This window comes from Tachypleus tridentatus, chromosome 3 (assembly GCF_004210375.1).
Source record: "Tachypleus tridentatus isolate NWPU-2018 chromosome 3, ASM421037v1, whole genome shotgun sequence".
NCBI lineage: Eukaryota > Metazoa > Arthropoda > Merostomata > Xiphosura > Limulidae > Tachypleus > Tachypleus tridentatus.
In genome coordinates, this window is record NC_134827.1 from 71,098,721 (window position 1) to 71,121,054 (window position 22,334).

Consider the following 22,334-nt stretch of genomic DNA (forward strand, 5'->3'; position numbering starts at 1 on the left):
CCTTCCAAGATTTACTTACGGAGTACTATTAGATTGATTTCTTCCAGCTTCTTTGTGTATAGTGAAAACACTGCATGGGGTACCACGGCAGTTATTTTAAACCATAAATATGATCAGTATGCTCATTCAAGCAGAACCCTTACGACATGCCCTTGGTACAAGTATGTGAGAATTCTAAAGAATGATAAGTATTCTCACTCTGGCTCATTCAATTGTGAACAGGTATCAGTAAAGTGTTACCATAGGGCTGAGATGGCTCTAATGGCATGTAAGAACTATCCCCATAAGATAGAAATAATGGCAAATATTCTCTTGTCCTAACAGTTTTTCTCAGTAGTGTATGTTGTTTTTAAATAAGCCATAGAATTTCTGAGCATGATCATCATGTAGGTTGGAAAAGGATTATTTATTTTTTTACTACGTTTTTATTGGTTGATAAAGACTAAGTCATTAATTTTGAAATTTTTCTTCTAATAATCGATGAACAAAATTATTTGTATTCTTCACACGGCATAACATTCCATTCTGATTTATCAGAGTCTATGTGATACTGACGTCATCAATCCTGAGAAAAGTACTTTTCTAACAAATTTGATGCTCTCTGTTCAACAGACTTTTTACTGAAGGTTTGTCATATTGTGTCTAACTGTACATAGTAAATTCATAGACTTCTTCAATACAGGATCGGTTCTACCCATTATTTTTTACACACACACAACAAAGGCCTAAAAGAAATCCTGGTGCACAGTAACCTTAAATAAAAAAAAGTAAACAAAACAGGTGTGTCGCCTGCCCATACACAAACGGCACCACACATACATAAACATTTTGTCATCACCAACTATAGAATCGAAGACCATTCGATTTTTGGACTTATTAGTGCTCCGACAAACTATAAACATCGGGTTTAAATAAACGTTTTTCTTTTCTATAAACATTCACTCTTCCATTTTCTGATTAAATTTCAATTGCGATATTTATCTAAAATATTTAATTTGTACAGAACCTTTACGTTCAATATTCCAAACGCAACATATGCACTTTCTTTGAACTTTGCGCATCCACATTTAATGTAAGCTGTACGAAGAACGCTAACTGTACGCGCCATCTTCATTCAAAATAGCAATGTAACAAAAACTTGATTATTCCATCTATTAATTTCAATATATTTCATGCCTGTGTGACTTTAAATATATATTTCTTTAAATAACAGCAACCTAATTCGCCTGTTACTTATAGTTTAAAGTTATTATTCTATTACACTATGTAACAAAATTTTTACTTTTTCTTGTTCCTGGGCAGAAAGTGTTATTTCCCAATTGCTTAAGCTTAAAGTAAATGGAAAAGACCTGTTTTTCTCTTCAAACTTTGCTTTTGTGACCTGGAAGCGTATAACGAAAACATGATGGGAGACTATATTTGGGGCTGATACGTGAAAGTAATTTACATTACAGTCGCAAATCTCGAAAACCTACTCACTTCTGAACATTTTTGTTTCTTTTTGTATAACTGATTCATATGTTGTTTTATTCAGACCTTATGTAAATGAAAATGTGCAAATTTGCCAGTTTTTACATAGAAAATAAGTTCATTTCTAAATTTCATTATCCAAGACACAAAAGCAAAGTTTCAAGGGAATAATAGCCATTTTCTGTAGTTTTACAACACATGCAATTAAGAAATAACACATACTATTCAGGAACAAAATTTGTGTTACGTAGTGTTATGTATATTTTTATTGATAATAATACACAAATTCAATTTATTTTTCCAATGTTTTACTGATTTTCCTATTTACAATGTTAACTGATTAGGTTTTACTGACCAAACTGGTTTATTAAAATATTTTCAGTACGCTTCTGATGACTAAAATCCAGTTAGCGTGTTTTACTCTCATCAAGTGTTTAGTACTGTACTCCTTAATTAGACATAATAACCGACTTAGAAAAAGTGGCAGTTTCCATTTGTGTAAAGTATTTAGAATTACATTACTAGAAAGTATTTGAATTACTAGATGTTGCATTTGAACATTTATGAAATCTTGGTTTTAACTTCTTTAATTGAAGCTAAGGCTTAAATAATGTCTTATGTACATTAAAATACCATTTCAGATAATCACGTTGCTAGATCATATACAGAGGTTGAATGCATTGTCTATTAAAATGATTCTGCCTATGTTGCCACATCTGGTCATGTGATGGCTGTGCATTTTGTTAATAATTCTAAAACGTAGTTTATATTGCAGAAGACTTTGTCATAATGTTATCATGTCCAAAGTACACCTCCGTTTTCTGCAGGTTTTTCATATCTAGTTTGCTTGAACAACATTTCTCAGAACTCGTTTCACTAGTCTATTAATACAGAAAGCCACAAGCATTTTTTATGAAACAGTACAAATTTTTGTTTCATCTCCAGCTGCTTGAGGTATGCAACGATATAGTGATACGTCTTAGAAACAACTCGTGTTGGTGTGACTTGTATCACTTTTCCTGGCAGAAATCCTTCTTGATTATGTTGCCTTCTGTTGCATGGGACACGGGGACAACTATTGGTACTGATCTTTGTGTTTGTGGATTTCTATCTGTTACAAGACAACGTACTTTGCTTCCAACGGCTGAGGTACAGTTTTTGTTTCTGTCTGGTTCTGGTGTCCAGAGTTTTTTCTATATTCCTTTTTTTCTAATACCATTAAGCATAAATGATATCTCCTTCTTCCAAAGTCTAAATTCCCAATCTGAACATATTTGAATGACAAGTACGAATACTTTGGTTTGAAACGACCTGTTACATAATCCCTAAAAATGATCGGTTGTTGGTTACGTCATTTAACAACAAAATATAGTTCTTACAAATATTCCTCTACCGCGACTTCAATTTGGTTTGATTTGACTTGTTGAATAGAATGTTTAAAATACAGTTTGTACTTTTAAAACTGAAGAAATATGCTGTGAGTAAAACAGTTTTTACTGATCAAAGAAGGTACTTTATCTATTCCAACAAGAAATTAGTCGCATATAAAATATACAGATTTTATTATGATAATTTGCATTATCTCTAAACCTATGGGTCTTTCCACCCAACTAGGTAATTTTATTCCTAACGTTCATGAAATCGTTATGTTCTTTATCTTTCATGCAGTTGTTTTAGTATCGTATTGATTTACCTCTTTCTACAGGTCTCTTCGGATTTACTACACTGACTTTGCTCCAAATACCCATGTATTATATCCCTGTGGGTAATACGATTTTTAAAAATCCTGACGGAAACTTAGAGGACGCTATTGACGGATTTTACCAGATAGGCAACAACTGGCAAGTAGCAATGGGCGTTCTAGGTTTGTCTTGTTTATTAAAATAATTATCGTTTGGATATTTTTCTCTCAATTTTGAGTTGTTAGTCACACTAAATAAGCATACAGCGCGATTGTGAAGTAATTCAATAGAGATTTAAGGAGACAGCAATTCATAAAAGTATACATACTCTTGGAAACTAACACCTGTACAGCGTTTAGATAAAAAAATAATAAAGATTTTTATTAAGCCTAAACTTACAGGCTGGTTACAGCCTTTTATAAGTCTTTGTGATCAGCCTGTAAGTTTAGGCTTAAACTTTTTGTTAATTTACTACCTATTGGCCCGGCATGGCCACATGGTTAGGGCCCTCGACTCGTAATCTGTGGGTTGCGGGTTCAAATCTCCATCACACCAAACATGCTTTCCATTCCATCCGTGGGGCGTTATAATGTTACGGTCAATCCCATTATTCGTTGGTAAAAGAGTAGCCCAAGAGTTGGCGGTGGATAGTGATCATTTAGCTAACTTCCCTTTAGTCTTACACTGCTAAATTAGGGGTGGGTAGCGCAAATAGTCCCCAAGTAGCTTTGTACAAAATTTTAAAAAACAACGAATTATCATCAATTTGATTAAGTTTAATGGTTGAAGCGTAAGTTCTCCTATTTGAAAATAGGACACTTAGTAATGATTCGAAATTCATTATGAAAATAACTTCAAAAGTTAATCTATCTTTCTTTTCTTAAAATTTATTCTTTAGAAAATAACATAAAAATAAATTAATAACTGTGAATAATTAACTACTTTTCATGGACGCGTTTTACAACACGTCTTATCTTTTTAATAATAACATTACTTTTTTATTTTTACCTCCCAATAGGTTTGGTTCGTTTAGAATTTCGCGCAAAGCTTCACAAGGGTTATTTACGCTAACCGTCCCTAATTTAGCAGAGGAATAATAGATGGAAGGTAACTAGTCACCATCAGCTATTACCAATTCTTGGGGATACTCTTTTGCCAACGAATAATGGGATAAACCGTCATATTATAACGCCCCCTCGGCTGAAAGGGGCGAGCATATTTGGTGGGACGGAAAATCGAATCAGCGCCCAACAGATTGAAAGTCAAGCTCCCTTACTACTTGGTTCCACCACACCCTTTCCAATAGGAAGTGAGTTTATTTGATATACACATATGTACGAGCGCAACAATTTTAATTATAATATGCCTTATAACAGTATAAAATTTAGAGAGTAGCTAGAAAAGCCAGTAGTTATAGTTTCTATTTTTCTATGGTATACAGAAATTGATTAATGTACACTATAAGTGCCAAAATGTATTGGTTATCTTCGCTTTCTAGGCTGTCGACTATCCACTATCGTTGTCATTGCGTATTCTTTGTCAAGAGATAACATTTAACAATATATGTAAAAACCAGCCGTTTTTACATATATATTTTTCTCTACAAGTGGGTTTTCTCGTCATCACTGATTAACATTTAACTAATGAATATACCTAATGATATAAATACTCAAGAAGACCAAGTCATGTATGGAAGCCAAACGGTCAATAGTACGCTTTGGGAAATCAAACTGATTGAAGATTAGATATCTATTAAGTAATAAAATTCAGTTTAAGGATTGTTCAAAATTTCCACAATTTCATTCGTGATGTGGATTTCATGATTTATCTGTATACACATATTGGATTAATTTCATATGATTTATGAATATTTTAATCCCCTGAAACTACTGACATACCAGGAAAACATGGCCCTAAAACATGAAGGTTATATGTTAAGAAATTTATTATGGAATATTCTCATACATTTATTCAAATCCCAATGTTCTGTGTACTATTATTGGCGCTTGTATTGTAAGTTTACATGCGTATTTTCTATACGTGATAATACAGATATTATGTAAATATATGCTATTTAAAGACAAATCTTCCTGAAATGGATCTTTGTATATGATAAATTGTTTGCTTGAAAATAAGCACAATGTTACATAATGGGCTATCTGTGCTCTACTCATCAAAGGTATCGAAATCTATTTTTTAGCGTTGTAATTCCTCAGGAATACCGATGTGCCACGGAGGAGCGCATGGTAACTAGGGAAATATAACTGATATGTAATGCAGTCGATATGAATATTAACAAATTCTTTAAATTTAAAATAAAATATTTGGATGACATTCTTTGCACGTGGAAACACATATTCTGTTAAATTCCTCTTGTAGCCTCCCAAAGTTTTTGTAGAGGATTGGGAGACATTCGTATCCTGTGGATATATACAGGGTGATCGGAAAGTCACTGTGCACTTATATATTTATTAACAGACATGTTTCAATATAGAATACAGGAGGTAAATATGAATGACAATTATAAACAATTGACCCCCGTTGGCATGAATACAGGCCTGGATTCTTCTTATTTTGTTTCTAAACACCGCTTTCAGTTGCTGGCTTGAAATAGACTGAATAAAATATAATTACAAAACTGCATAGTGACTTTCCGAACACCCTGTATTTTATTTCCTTAAATTTCTAATAAAACTTTCTTGCTTTTTTTTTATCGTATGATAATTTACTTCACTGTTCATTATACTTTCAGGAACCGTTGTTAGTATCGCTTTTTTCAACTTTGCTGGGATAAGTATCACCAAAGAAATCAGTGCAACAACAAGAATGGTGCTTGACAGTGTTCGAACCCTGGTCATCTGGGTTTTCAGCATGACAATTGGTTGGGAGAGCTTCGTCTGGATCCAGCTTGTCGGTTTTATAGTACTTTTGGGCGGCATGTGGCTTTATAATGACAACACTCTTGAAGCCTTTCTTATCAAAAAAGGTTTTATTAAACCAGATGACGATTCACATCTTAGTCTCACACAAGAAGAAATACCTCCAGATACTAATGAAGAGAAAGGAACTTCTATAAATACCAACGGATCTCTTCCACTTTGAATGTTCTCATAAAGTGAACAAAATTTTGATAATCGGAACAATATATATATACATATGTAATCCAGTTATAAATAAAACAGAAAAAATTTGATGTAAAGTTAAGAAATAAACTTATCACGCCACCTTAACATAGTACTGGCAAATAAGTGACAAGTCTCAATAGTATAAAATAACAAGATAAAAAATATTTTATATAGTAAAGCCCGATATACCTCAAATAATAAAATATTTTGGATAGACATAAGTGTATCTAACAATGAACAAAACTTTATGATAATTCAAATACATTAGAAAATTTTGAATTTATAGACATTAAGAAAGAATTTTTAGGCTGAAATACATTAAGTAAAATAAGTTAATTAAATAATTTAATTTGGTGAATATTTCATTTAGAAAGTATGATTGATAAATAAATAACAATCTATTAGTTAAGTAAATGAGCACCATTTTTGGAGACTTTAAAAGTCCCGAAAGGGAATTTGACAAACCATAGCTCGATGGAAAGTTAATAATTCGTATATCAAGAATTCGCCCGTTGTAGTTTGTCACTGTTTCTTTAGTAACCTCTTTGAACATTTTGTAGTTCCTTTGAAAGGTTATAACGTACACATTGAAAATATGTGTTGGTTGGTCAGTTGTGAATGGTAGATTTTTATGCATGCAGGCGTTTTCATGATAACACTAGAATTTGTCAATTTAATAAAAAAAAAAAAAACGCGTATACTGTGTTATAGAAAAAATTGTACTTGTGATGCCTTAGTCCAGTAGTATGAAATTGTTCTGTTTATAAAATAATTTGAAAGTATTTTTACGATCCAAAATTCGTAATGAATCATTTGAACCATTTTGTATGAAATGCTGTTTCGTGGAGACCTTTTGTAGCCAGTCCGATATATATATATCGAGAACTAGTGTAATGGAAACTCAAATACTTTGAGTGGATATGATTATAAGTAGGTACAAATCTCATCAGAAAAAGAAAGGTAAAATGTGTTTATTCATCCTGTACAAAAGTTGCAATTATTCTATGCCCTGTTCCAACTGCGTGCTCCATATCTGTCTAAATGCTTAATTATGTTCAAACGCATACCATTTAATAATCCAAAAACTCTAAAGTTCTAATATTTTTAAGCTTAACAATAACATCAACATACATCTATAAACAGATTTTCTTAATATAGAATCTGAATCAAGTTCTGCTCACTCAGCTTGGTAACTACTTTAATAGCATGTCCAAGTGTTATGCATAATCAAGTTGGACTTGCCTTTGAATAAATATACCATATCTAATGTCATTTTTTAACTTGCGATGACAGTGAATGGTTTGTGTGTGCTTCGCGCTAGCCTTGTTGGTAGTTAAAACAACTGTGGTTGTGTTCTTACATATTCTATTTCTCTGTTATAAAACCATGTCATAACGTTCTTGTGTCAAAGAATTATTTACTTTGTCTCTCCCTACTTTTGCAGCTTTGATAAAACTTACGCTACTCATGAAAATTTTACATATGTGTTTTGTGTATTAATGGCTGCACACAGAAAAACTGAACACTGACCACGTGAAAACGAATTTTTAAAGTACAGATTGTTAGCTTTCCAACGTACTAAGCGTGCCCATTTTATTTCCCGATTATAAAGTTATTTATATATGGCTCTTTTTAGCCTAATTTTCTTAGCTGTATATTCGTTCCCCCCTACCCAAAAAACCCATTTGAAACTGATACTTGTTAATTTATAGGAATCAAACTAACGTCAAAAACAATGACGTTTAGCAGTCAAAAGTATTATACATCTATTGACACGTTAAATTGATTTAGTTTTTGTTACCAACATGTCGCAAGTTTTTAATTTTTAAGAATAAAGGCTTTACAACAAAGAATAGTTAAGAAAAGATTGCTGAAAATACCTTATGTATACACAACTTATTGAAATAAAAATTAAATGCCAGTAATAGTAAAGTCAGAGTATCCACTTTAAGGTTGACCATATGAGGAAAGACGTGGTAAAACAATGAAGTAAAACCATCCCCTATGACTTACAAAACAAAAATTATTAATTTCTTTCATTCTGTGCCTCCAGTCTGAAAATGTCGATAGAGGGAAGTTGTTCTCTCTCTAGTTACCTACCAGAAAGAATTATTTAGCAAGTGTTACACGCACATTTTTGTATCAAAGATTTCTGTTAATAAGGGTATATTGTATAGTAAAACAGTGTCCTTGGAAAGTCTGGTAATACCTCGAGGATACAACATTCCTTATAAGTTGTTACGCGAGTAACACGTGCATCTAGGAATGAATGACATTGCCGTTTTTAGTATATAATACCACGTTTTATACGTCAGGAATAGAATGAGTAAAAATTATACCAGATATTGATTTATTTTAAATAAACAGAGTACTACAGTAAAGTATTGTCTTTGATTCTGTTTTTCTGTTTGAATTAAAAATTGTTTCACTGTGTTGTATTTAACGTATCTCCTTTAATTTTTTAATGAAACTCATTCAAGGTTAAGCGAATTCTGATTCATTCTGTAGTAGATTTTCTGTAGATATCTCCTGTTATTCTCAGATACTATATGGTTAACCTAAAGAAAATAAGTATGACAAAAACCTTTTACAATAACCTTTTAAACATAATTTCTAATATAATTTTAAAACTAAAAATATGTTAAAAGAATTTTGTTTGTTTGTTACATTTCGTGAAAAACTATCCTAGAGCTATCTGCGCTAGCCATCACTATTTTTGAAGTAATAAACTAGAGGGAAAGATCTAGCCAGTGTATTGGAAGTAGTTCTTAATACTATAAGTAATTCGAAAAATAGAAATAATCAAATTATGTTTTTACTCAATCACATATTGGTTTATTCCAGGCTGTTAACCTAAACTGATTTACTAATCAGTAAATTAGTAATTTACTAATTTATTACAGTAATTACTAATTAGTCGAACTAATTACTTAAAAGGATAACCTAAGTTGGTGAAAAGTTTCTAGTCACTTGAATCTCCAGAGCAACCTCTGGTACGTTTGAAGAAATCCATATCAGTCTAAGCAGTTTGATAAACACACCACCTTAAAAATTAATGAAATTTGATAACTAATATCAATATTCATTATTTTTCACAAAACTACATCGCTTTTCTCAGTTATTAGTTATCAATATTTAAATTTAGTATTTAATGAAACACTTTCAAAAATAGGTTAATTATATACAAGGCATCAATGACTTACAAGATGCAATATGTATTTCAAAGTAAATGTAAATTCGTTGTGTACTTCAATAGATATCTCGAATGAACCTAACTTCATTGGTTAGTCTAATACGTATCTGGGAGGAATGTGAACTTCATTGGTTAGTCTAATACGTATCTGGGAGGAATGTGAACTTCATTGATTGGTCCAATGTGTACATCACAGGAACTTCAATTTTGTTGTTGTTCCACATGTATCTAGAGAAATACTCAATCTCACTTGTTAGTTCAGTCCCTATGTTGAAGAAAACTGAACTACTTGGGTTAATTCCATACCTCTATACAAAGAACCTAACTTCCTTGGTTATTTCAATAAGTTTTCCGAACGAACTTCAACTTCATTAATTAATTAAATATGTATTTATAAAAGAGCTTTACCTTAATTAATTACTTCAATACAAATGTTGAAAACCTAAATTTCATTGATTAATTCAAAACGTATCTCGAAGGGGTTTACTTTTGGCCGGTTAGTATAACACGTACCTGGAAAGAACTTTACCTTTATTAGTTAGTTCAATGCATATCTAGGAAAACTTTAATATGTATCTTAAACGAAATTATCTTTAATTAGTTGATTAAATATATGTTTCAAAGAAAACTAAACTACATTAATTCTTCCAAAACGTATCCTGAAGGAACCTAAACTTCACTGAGAAAATCAATGCGTGTCTTAAAAGGACCATTGATTAGTTGAATATGTTTGTCAAAGAACCTCAAATTCAAGAAGAATCTTGGGGCATTTTAACTCTATTTGGTTATATCAAAGCTTATCTCAAAAGAAACTAAAAACTCCATTTGTTAGTTAAACTGGTATCACAGAAGAAACTAAACTTTATTTGTTAGTTAAACTGGTTTCTCAGAGGAAACTAAACTTCATTTGTTAGTTAAACTGGTAGTTTGGAGGAATCTAAACTTCATTCATTAATTAAAACGGTTATCTCGGAGGAAACTAAGCTCCATTTCTTAGTTAAACTAGTATCTTGGAGGAAACTAAACTTTATTTGTTAGTTAAACTGGGTCTCAGAGAAAACTAAACTTCATTGCCTAACTAATAATCATTTATTATTAAGATCATCCTGTTTATAACTTAATTTTAGTATCCTGTTCAGATAAGGGTAAAAAAACAGTAGTATTTTTTAATTTAATATGACAAGACTACTGATTTGGCGAAATGATTACAGAGAAAGATTTTCAGTAAATGGTAATTTCCAATTTATTCTTATTTGTATTCACTAAAACATCCAGAAATGGTAAACAATCATTTGTTTCAATTTCGTAATTAATTAAATATGACAGAATTATCAATGCTATTAAAGTAATCAGAATAAAAAAAGCTAGTCTTTGTTTATATAATGCTGCCAAATCAAAAATGTATCACCAACATGGTTTAAACAAACATGTTTTTTTTTTGCTTTTTATAACTCTTCAGTTTCAAAGTTATCCACAAATAAATCAAATAATAATGGAGATAAAGAAGAACCTGTAGATAAAAACTTCATTATATTTATGAACTTTACTGTTAATGAATATACGTGAATTTATTGATATGATTAAATACAAAAGTAAATTTAAATTACTGAATAAGGATGATGGGTCTCATGGAAATGTTACCAGAAAATAGCGTGAAATTATTTAATATAATGCTGTTGTTTGTTATCAAGCACAAAGCTACACAAGAGCCATCTGTACTCTGCCCACCTCGGGCATTGAAACCTGATTTCTAGCGTTATAAGTCCGCAAACATACCGCTGTGCCACAGGGGGTCTTTAATGTGAAATTAGTGATGTTGTAAAGGGATAAATGTCATTCTTTACAAAACATTATACTTACGAGTATGACTCGGTAATACACGCCTGAAGAAGTAGTGTATGAAACTGCTTTCCAGTCTCTTGGGGTGTTTTTTTTATTTTCTACCAAGTAAAGTATTTTATTGTAATTTTGAGACAATAAACAGTCTAATTTTTAAAATTGTGTAAAAAAATCATTGTTTCCTTAAAAATTGCAAGTTTTTAACACTGAACATTAAAAAAAGGGCCAATTAATTTTAAAAACATTCCATATTTATGTGGAAGGAAGTTCAACTTTATTTGTTAGTTCAAGATGTGTTCAGAATTGCAGTTTCATTCCTTAGTTCAATTCCTTTCTCAAACAGACATGAGCTTCATTGCTTAGTTCAGTGTGCAACTGCAAAGAAATTTAGCTTCACTGAAATTCAAGAAGACATATTTCATAGAACTTCTTTTTGTTTAATTAGTTCAGTTTTTATTTAGGAAGAAACTAAAGTTCATTGGTTAGATGAATATGTATTTCGATGGAAATTCAACTGACTTAATTATTTCTTTAAATGTCCATGAGGGATCTTACCTTAAGTGGTTTGTTTTAAACCTATATTTAACGAACTTTGTCTTCATTGGTTAGTAAAATACTTATCTTGAAAAACACAAACTTAGTTGATCAGATCAGTATACATTTTCAAGGTACTTCATTGTTTATTTCAATAACTATCTGCAAGGAACCTAACCTTTACTGGTTAGTTAAATCGTATGTCTAATTAACTTAAACTTCAATGGTTAGTTCAATATGTATACTGAAGGAACTTCAACTTCACTGCATATTTCAATACATATCTTGAAGGATCTTAATTTTCATTGTTTAGCTTAAAAAATCGTATGTTGACGAAGACCAACTTCATTAGTTAGTCCAATGTGTAACTCGAATTATCATTAAATTCAATTATTTATTTCAGTACCTATTTTGAAGGAACCTCAACTTCATTAGATAGTCTAATATGTTTCTTAAAGAAACTTAACTGGTTAGTTCAAGACGTATCTTGAAGGAACATCAAGATTGCTAGTTAGTTCCATATGTATCTTGAATAAACATCAAATTCAGTGATTTTTAGTACAACAGAAACTCGGTAGAAGTGCTGGAGTCCAGCAAACAGTTAATACTTTGTGTCTATTTCTTTTGCCTTAATAATTGCAGATAGTTTTTCAGGCATTATTGTAATATATTTAATTCAAATGTCTTTTGAGATTTTAATCCTAATGTCTTTAACACACTCTTATAAAGATTCTTTGAAAGTAACTTTGATTTGTCAAGTTTTTGATCTATTAGTATTTAATAACCTAGTCATTTCATAATGATCAGATACAAGCCTTCCTTTGTCATTCTTCAAGGGTCTTATCGTAAGGCAACATTTTGCTTACCCCTAATGTACTTTGAAAAAATTCTTGCTGTTAATTTTGATGTTTCAGCCAGTTTTCATACATCCTTTTGAATGTCTTTATTTCCTCTTTGACCATCTTTTCCAGTTTCCTATAATCTTTATAATACTATACTTTAAATTTCTTAAAGTTGTGATGTTTTTCGTTAATTTTATCTCTTATACCCTGTGTGAGATAGCCTTGTTTTTTACTTGCATCTACCCTTTTCTTTGTTTTGAATATTAATTTTTCTTTAAAAACATTTCACATTTTTAGTGTCTCCAAATAATTGAGCTGTTTAAGTCACAAAAGATAATTCTTATTGTACTTCTCAAAATTTGAATTTTTGAAATTTATAATTGAAATATCATTATTCCTGATTTTCATATGTGGAAAATCATCAAACCTAATACAGCTACGATCACTTGTACCTAGGTGTTCCCTAATTTCTACCCTCTCTGCCATTTCTATATTATAAATTAATAATAAATCAGAAATAGTATTATTTCTAGTATGCTTCTTTACCAATTGGTGAAGAAACCCATCTTGAACAGTTTCCAGAAACATTTCACCCTCATGGTTTGGCTTTATCATTTCCCAATAAATATGTCTGAAATTAAAATCCTCCATAATTACAACTTCATTAACAGCTGAAATCTTAATCTCAGTGTAAAGTTTTCACTAATTTCATTAGCTTTTACTGGTGGTCTGTAACAAATTCCTATTAAGTGTTTTTTTCCCTTAATAGCCACTAACAGAAACCCAAATGGATTCGATCTCCTTGCTATTATCCTTAATAGCAGGAAGTAACTCATATTTTACATACACAGCCACTTTCTCTCTCTCTTTGCTACTTTGTCCCTATTAAATAATCTATAACCATGTATTTCAAATACATTCCTGTCATTAAAAATAATCTCTCAAGCTTTTTGTTACAACTACTTTTATACTGCTTTCCTATGCTAAACTCTCCTATTCATCTTAGTTTTACTTTATTTAGTTTTCCTTTGCCCTTATCACTACCTAGTTCTAGTTTAAAACTTCCCTTAGAACTGTGCTAATAGCCATTGCAAATATGTCAGATCCTTTCCTATTTATGGGCAAACCATGAATTCCAAAGCTTCTTTCTCCTCCCACTGAACTGATCCCATAAGCACAAACAGCTAATCTGCTCATTCTTACATATTAATTTCAGCCTAGCATTTAGACCCAGTGACCTAGTTAAAATTTCATCTTCACAATTAATTCTTGGCAATATCTCTTACACAATTAATTTATAACCTTTGCTTTTAAATGGTTTTATCAACTTCTGTCACCTAAGCAGAACAATATCTACAAACTATCACAATGCCTCTCCCATGATTCATGGTAGGTGCTATGGATTGAATTAAGTCTTTTTTCTACTGAGCGTATAACTTCCATTTTGAAACAAATGTTTCAGACCTAAACTCATTCATCCATAACACCATTTTCCAATCATCAACAGTCCAGTTTTTATATTTTTTAGCAGATTTCAATGACTTGACAGTATTTTGAGATTAAACTAAAAGTTTTTAACTGTACACGATGAGACATTCCATTCTCCTTGATACTGTAGATCTAGACACTTTTCTGTCATTTGGTGGGTGACTGTTTATATTATGCTTGAGATTAGTGGCAGTCTTCCTTCTGTCCTGAAGGGTGCATGAACAAAGATACTTAATATCAGTATCATTGAGTTTAGGTGTTCTGCCTCTTCATTTCCTATTTTCCAATTTACCTGTCTCGGTCTCATAATCTAGAGTACTTGACAGTGTCTGGGGATCATTTCAATTCTGCAACAACTTATTGGAGAGTCCAACCAACATCACAAAATTTTTATGTGAACTCTCTACACTGCTGAGAACAGTCTACATTTTTGGGACGTGGGATGATAACACAACTTAATACATAGCAATAAATACTATTTTTATCAAGTTTTATTTATTGAGTGCTATTAATATGATTTATTCTATCATACACCATTACGTTGCAAGCTTCTTTCGAAATAGTTAAGACGCTGCGTGAAGTATCATGACAATTATTTCAGACCCCAAATTTGCCAGAACCCTTATGACATGCTGTTGGTACAAATATATGAATATTTTAAAGAATGTTAAGTATTCTCACCCTTGCTCATTCAATTTTCAACAGGGAATAGTGAAACATTACCATCGTGTTTAAATTCACAATCTGGAATGGCATGCAAGAATTAGCTACATAAAATAGAAAAACTGACAAATTATTCTCTTGTCCTAACACTTTTGGACAGTACTCTTAAGTATCAAAAGGATCTTGATCTTCACTGGATAATTCAAACGTATGTTTAGGAAAATAAAATTCTTTGGATGCTTCAATACATATATTTGTTAGTAAACTAAACTTTTTTAGTTAATTTAATACATATCCCAAAGGAATTTTATTATTTAGCTCAATGCATAACCAAAAGTAACTAAATATTACTAGTTATCCGAGTAATATCTTGAAGAAACCTAAACTTTTTACTAAGTTGGTTAATTAAATGTACACTTTTCATGAACTTTGCCTTCTTTACTCGGATGAAACATTTTTGGACTCTATTTTAAAGATTTTAACATCCATAGCAGCTGTCCCTGCAATAGATTTCAATCGATATCTATCTCAAAGTAGCCTAAGCTTCACTGGGTAGCTCAATACAAATATTGAAAGATCCAAACTTTATTGGTCAATAGAATAATTATCTCAGAGTAACCAGTGTCATTGATTAGTCCATTGTTTATTTCTCATTGGTTATTTCAGTATGTATTTTCGCACGAACCTCGATTTTTTTGGATAGTGGAATATGTATCTCAAATAAACTTAAACTTCACTGGTTAATTTATTTGTTTCTCAAAAATAACTTCATAAGCTATATCAGTAACTATTTCCTACAAATGTAAACTTTATTAGTTAGGTTAATACATATTTTTAAATGATCTAAAGTTCACTGCATTGTTCAATACATATAAGAAAAAGTAATATAGTATTAGGTAAGGCAAGAAATACAGAGAAAACAGTTATAGTGGTAGAGCATAATGAACAGCATAAAAGAAACATAAAAGAAAAAGGTACAACAACAAAAATAGATTTGAATTTTACCTCAAAAAATGTAAAAAAGAAGTAAAAGCAGGGTATAGTAACTTTTATAAAATAGTGTCAACATATATTTGTAGAAGAAAATATTCTAATGAGTGTATCTCAGGATGGCAAATATTAACTTTAAGATGACTTAGAAAGGTTATTCTCTGCTTTATTTTAGTAAAGTGGGTTTCTTGTCAATGTGGATTACAATGAGTGTACAAACAGAGTAAAACATAACATACTGTTAAGTGACAACAGGCCTTTATCACAAAGATCCTTAGAGTGCCAGAGATGTACAGAGTGGAGTTAATAATGCATAGTATATATGCTAGAACAAGGAGTCATACAGGACATCAGTAGTGCATATGTATCTCTAATTGTACTAGTTATTAAAAATGATTGTAGTTTAAGGTACAGTGTGAATGTTTGAAAACTTAACAATGTTACTGTAAGATATCTATCTATTACTTAATATCCTTGGACTAGCACAGTGGATATTGACATGTAAAAATAGAATACAAAAATAAAATAACAGTTTAATAAAATTCCTTTCCAGTTATGTAATGCCTCATAAGCATTCAAGAGGTTAATAGATGTCATAGTGTCAGGTCTAAAAGATTTGGAATGTTCCCGTTATTTAGATAACATCATAGTATTTGCAGCAAGTTTTGATGAATACTTTGAGAGATTAAGTCATGTATGTGAGAGGTTACAAAAACCACACTTAAAGTGAAACCAAGTATATGTCAAATTATGTGAAGTAGAATATTTAGGCCACGTGGTAAACTTAAATTGTTAAATGTCTGTAAAAAGTATCCAGTGCCTAAAGCTGTAAATGATATTAATTATATATTCTTAGGATTTGTAGGATTTTACAGGAAATTCATTCCACACTTTGCAGTGTTAGTGAGATAGGAAGCATTCAGGAAATTAAGAGATGTATTATTAAAAACATCAATTACCAACTACCTAAATTTCAGAAAACATTTATTTTAAGTACAGATATTTCAAGTTTTGCCATATATGGTCTATTGTCACAGCTGGATGAAAATAGGAAAGAACATTTCATATCTTACCAGTATAAACAGTTAGAAAATGCTGAGCTGAAATATTCTCTAGCAGAGCAAGAATGCTTAGCAGTAGTGATTGAAAAATTATGACTTTTCAATGTTATCTGTGTGGCAGAACATTCTGCTATCATCAAAGACAATGCATTGATCAGATGACTTATCGTCTGTGTTAGAAAGATAGTCCTTATTATTGCATGATTATGACTTTGAGGTGGTACACAGATCAAGTAAAGACACTCGTATAAAGATATACGAATTAGAAAGATAGTCCTTATTATTGCATGATTATGACTTTGAGGTGGTACACAGACCGAGTAAAGACACTCGTATAAAGATACTTTAAGTACAATTATAATAGGAAGCGCAGAAAATGATAACAAACAGACAATTAACAGGGTAAAAGAAATAAAAACATAAGATGAAGATGAAATATTTAGAACTCGGATCATGTTACTGATGAAAAGAAATATTACTGCAGTAAGTTTATTACAAAATAAAGTAATAGGTGAGTAGGATACTCAATACAAACTAGATTCAGGTATGTTATATACGGAACTATATACTAAAGGAAACTCCAATAAAATACTACAAATACTTGTACCCCATAGTTTGAAGAACAAAGTCATAAAAACGTATTGTGATTCTTCTTTCACAGCTTACTTAACTTTTGCAAAATGTTCTTTTGGCTAAATATGCCAAAGAAATCACAAACTACTGTGACTGCTGTATAGAATGCCAAAAGCAAAAAACTAGCCCACATATCTGAAATGGTCTTTTTGCAGAGAATGCTAAATTTAATCACATTCTTTAAATTGCATAAATCTTACAAAAGAAGTTGTTGAACATTGTTTGGCAGGTTTCCCAGAGGCAATATGCTTACCATATCAAAAAGCAGAAACAATTTCTAAAGTATTTGCAAATGATATTGTAGTTTCACATACAATGATATACCCTAGTACTTACTGAAAGACAGAGGTAGAAATTTTATTTCTAAATTAATAAAAGAAATTAGTGAATTATTAAGTGTTATGAAAACAGAGACCACTGAATATCACCCAACTATTAACACATTAGTAGTAAGATTCATCAGGACTTTGCTGGGTATTATACTATAATATTGTGAGCAGGATCAGAAGACATGGGATGAACATTTGACTAATGCTGCATAGCAGATAGAAAAACAGATAATAAACACAACCAAGCAAGATAATTCTAGGAGACAAAGTGTTGTTATATACACCAATTATAAAAAAAGAGAAATACAAAAAAGTTATCTAGATTGTGGAAAGGTCCATTCATAATAATTAAAGAAATGATTACAGTTAATTTTGAGTTTTAGGAAATACATGGTCAAGGTAAGCAATTAGTTGACATTAAAAGGTTGAAAACAGTAAAATATACTAAATCTTATCAGTATGAATAATTACAGAAGGAGACTGAAGTAAAAGGTGAATGTAAGAATCTGTCAGAGAAAACTGAGGATCAAAGTGAAATTATGATGAAAATGAGGTCGTTGAGATAGAGCCCATATTAGAAGATGGTTTTGTACCAAAAGATAAAGTAATGAGATCAGATAAAACCCCAGTTAGTGATGTCGAGAGTGAGCGCTCTTTACCAGAAGATGTTCAAAGAACTACAATGACAACTTCAGCTGATATTTTGACCCATGGATATAACTGAAGTCATAAAGCTTAATAATGGAGCAACCAGAAATGATCCCCACACCTAGGAAAAGACAAGTATGGTTTAACCCTCATTTCACTGAGTGTGAAACAAAACATGATATAAAAGTAGTCTATGACAATGGAGATAGGATAAGAGATAATGTAATAGATGCTTTTACTTATATGATAGATTATTTCAAGAGATATAACTGAGACAAGTAGAATAAGATTACACATCTTATATATATGTAGTATCTTTATCCTAGACGTTATAACTATGCAAAAGTCATAGAAATACATTTAGATTTACCAGGATTCTTGTGGTCCTAATACTTGGAACTGTGATGGGACAAAATTTAAGTATTGTGCCTGTACAAAATACAATAGGAATTGTATTTGTAGAAGAAGGCACCACTATTTTGTTTGGTGATAGGTAGATAAACATTGAAGACATCCTGTTCTCCCAATACCTCAGGTTGTCAAATCACTTTATGGACAAGTTAGAAATATCTGAAATATCACTTAACTGCAAGACCAGTGTAAGCTTCAAGTCAAAAATAGATTATGCAATAACATTTATAAGTCAATGACTAACTATCATGAAAATATTTTTGTAATATAGATAGAGCTAATAAAAAATTATGAAGAACTCTAAGAAATATTGTGATAAGTAAACTGCTATTTGAATCAAATGGTATCAAAAATTAGGTGTCAATATCAGATTGGTATCAATGGAAGTGAAGTTTAATTAAACCTGGCAGAAGCATTATGAAATTTTTATTCAGAACAGCAACCACAAATTATTTAAGGGAACTAAATAAAAAAGTTGATTGTAAGAGACAAACCAATAAAGAAATTATTCATTTTATAGAATGCCAGGCTACTGATACAAATCTTTAAATCAAACAACTGACTTACATCATCAAGAATTAAGGAGAGTAGCCAGAGCTTTATTAAATATCACTAACATATTACTACATGTTAAAATAGATGAACTGAGATACACACAAAATAGATTTTTGGCTTTAAATTTTAAGGAAAGCTACATGAGGACTATTTGCACTAGCCATCCCTAATTAAGCAGAGACTAGACAAAAGGCAATTAGTCATCACCACCAACTGCCAGCTTTTGAGCTATTCTTTTACCAACAAATAGTGAAATTGACCACCACATTATGATGCCATTACAGCTGTAAGGATAACCACATTTGATGGCATAAAGTTTAAAGATGCAACACTTAGATAGAGTAGAAGAGGTAAGTCTTCAAAACTTATATACAATTCACATATCTGAAATTAATTTCCTTTGCAAAATTATAACTATTAATACATTTTCTCTGATTTTTACAAGTATCTACTAAATGTCCCTGTACGGAAGATGACAAAGTCTGTGATTAAGAGAAATGAAAAATGTAATGCAGCTTCTACAATATACAATATGTCATTTAACCCTAAATTGCATGGACCGCACAAACATTATGGGCATGCTTAATAAGAACATTTAAAACATACTGGACAATACAACAATGTAAACAAAAAAGTAAAGGTATGTATTCCTTCATATCATTTGAATAAACCAACAAGTCTATGCTTAGAGAACAAAGAGATTTTCACCTGAAATTCATAAATTAATAAAATTTTAAATGGACAAAAGGGAGCTCATTTGACCATCTAAGATGTCCCTTCCAGTTCCCACCTATAACCAGCCCTTGTTTCTTACGTATTCATCAAATTTTTCCTTGAACTCTGCCTCCATTACCCCTTGGAAAATGAGTGTTGTCTAAACTGCAGACAACTCTTAACCTGCCAAAATTTAAATTTGTGGCCACCTGTTCTATTGTTTTCACTACTAAACAAGAAAAGATAGATCTATATTATCAATACCCTAAATAATCTTAAACACCTTAATAAATATCCCTCTAACCCTTCTCTTCTCAATAGAAAACATGTTTAGAGATTTTAGTCTCTTCTCATGGAATAATTTCATCATTTCAGGTATCATCCTAATGACTCTTAACCCTTTTCAACAATTCAGTGTCTTTCTTGAAGAAGAGAGCCCAAAACTGTAAACAATACTCTAAATGAGGTTTTAGAAATGATCTGGTTTTTAGTATTTCTTTAGTTATTATCCAAAATCTTATTGGCCCTATTGCTATCTGCAAAAGCTAATGTAGTTGACATAATTTTTCATCACACCACCAAGATATTTCAAACACAGTATATGATGTTTCCCCATTTAAATTGTAACAATAATTTCAATTGTGAAAATTTACATGCATCACCATACCTTTTGGACAGCTAAACATCGTCTGTCATGCATTGGTGCAATGAATCAAATGATCTAATCTTCCCATTTGCAGTGTCACTGATACAGTTAGCCACCCCAAAAATCGTAATTACATCTACAAAATTTTATTAGTAATTTCAGAGTCAATATCATTAAGATAAATATCAAATGCAATAGAACTCATTACAGTGCCCTGAGACACATCATTTCTAACTGTGATCTATTCAGATCTCACTCCATTTATTACTACTCTCTGCTTCTCAGCTAATTGTCTTTCCAATTTAATAATATTTCCAAACACCCACAGATTTCACTTTTGTAACAAAGAGGCACCTTATCAAATTCTTTCTAAAAACCATGATAAACCAAATAAACAGTATTTACCTATATCCACTGTTGCAGTAACATTCTCAGTGATTTTAGCTGTCATCAAGAAAACAATCACACGAAAAATAAGCATACCATTAGATGAATAATTCAAAATTCAAATTACTATGTTGAAATTAACTGCAAGAAGTGCCATACGTAAATTATCAATCATTAGTCTTAAATAACTTCTTAAAAATCAGGTATTGCTATAAGTAATAATGAACTTTGCTGTGCTAGGACTACAATGATAACCTTATCAACCCTCAGGAAAGACCTAAAAAATAGATATATTATAAATCAATGAAAACTACTACTTACACATATAGCTAAAGACTTACACGTTTTGGTTAATGTTCCAGAAAGGCCACGTGGAGCAAAATAAATTCCTTAATTTTAACGTCATCTAAACATCAAAATACATGCAGTACCTTTGGAAATTTTAGTTTCCCAAAAATTTTGTAAAGTACTATAGTCACCGTTGTGATGTCATCACGTCAATAGAAGGTTTTCGTCGAGAAAGTTATTAGTATTCAAAGTATGGCAAAAATTCAGCATTTAAATAAAAAATCATTGTCCAGAATATTGTAATATTTGTTACAGTAATGAATACTCGAAAGGTCAGTCCATAGTTTGTGCTGATTGTAACAGATATTAGAAATTGACAAACTGTTACAAAAAACATAGAAAATAGTATTTTTGTGTGAACACTTTTACCAGTGTAGAAATTGTTTTCATTACCGACAGATAGAAAAGCGATTCAGAATTTCATCGATGTAATGAAATCATATGAGTAGGATGTAAATGTTTTTAGACTGACAAGGAAATTGGAATTCACGATGTAAACTGCTATGTGATACATTATTTTAATGAATGTGACGAGTTTTGTAAATTCTTGTATTCAAAATAACAACAGTTATACAGTTATAGCACATAATATGAAAGGTTATGACTGGCATTTTCTCTTAAATTATCTTATTTCTCAATTTCCTACCCATTTCTCTCTCATTGCTCCCTAAAATATTTGGATTAGAAGAACCACAGAAAGGATATTCCCCTCATCTTTTCAACATAAATCAAAATCAGTAATATCAAGGACCCATACTAGATGTCAGTTTTTACTC

The 22,334-nt window shown here is 31.1% G+C and overlaps 1 protein-coding gene and 1 long non-coding RNA gene across 4 annotated transcripts in view; one reads left to right on the top strand and one right to left on the bottom strand.

Moving 5' to 3' along the window:
* LOC143247127 (solute carrier family 35 member F6-like) overlaps window positions 1–8,658 on the top strand; it is a 25,291-nt gene extending 16,633 nt beyond the window's left edge. For all 3 annotated transcript variants that reach the window (XM_076494680.1, XM_076494681.1, XM_076494679.1), the window contains 2 exons: window positions 3,176–3,334; window positions 5,905–8,658. In XM_076494680.1, coding sequence (XP_076350795.1) covers window positions 3,176–3,334; window positions 5,905–6,254 — 509 coding nt within the window. In that variant the 3' untranslated portion in view covers window positions 6,255–8,658. The remainder of the gene's footprint in view (window positions 1–3,175; window positions 3,335–5,904) is intronic.
* LOC143247128 (uncharacterized) lies at window positions 5,079–21,829 on the bottom strand. The gene is made up of 2 exons (XR_013026385.1): window positions 21,552–21,829; window positions 5,079–6,201 (listed from the first exon to the last, which is right to left on the bottom strand). It is a non-coding gene; the product is annotated as an uncharacterized LOC143247128 (long non-coding RNA).
* Between the last annotated feature and the right edge of the window lie 505 nt (window positions 21,830–22,334).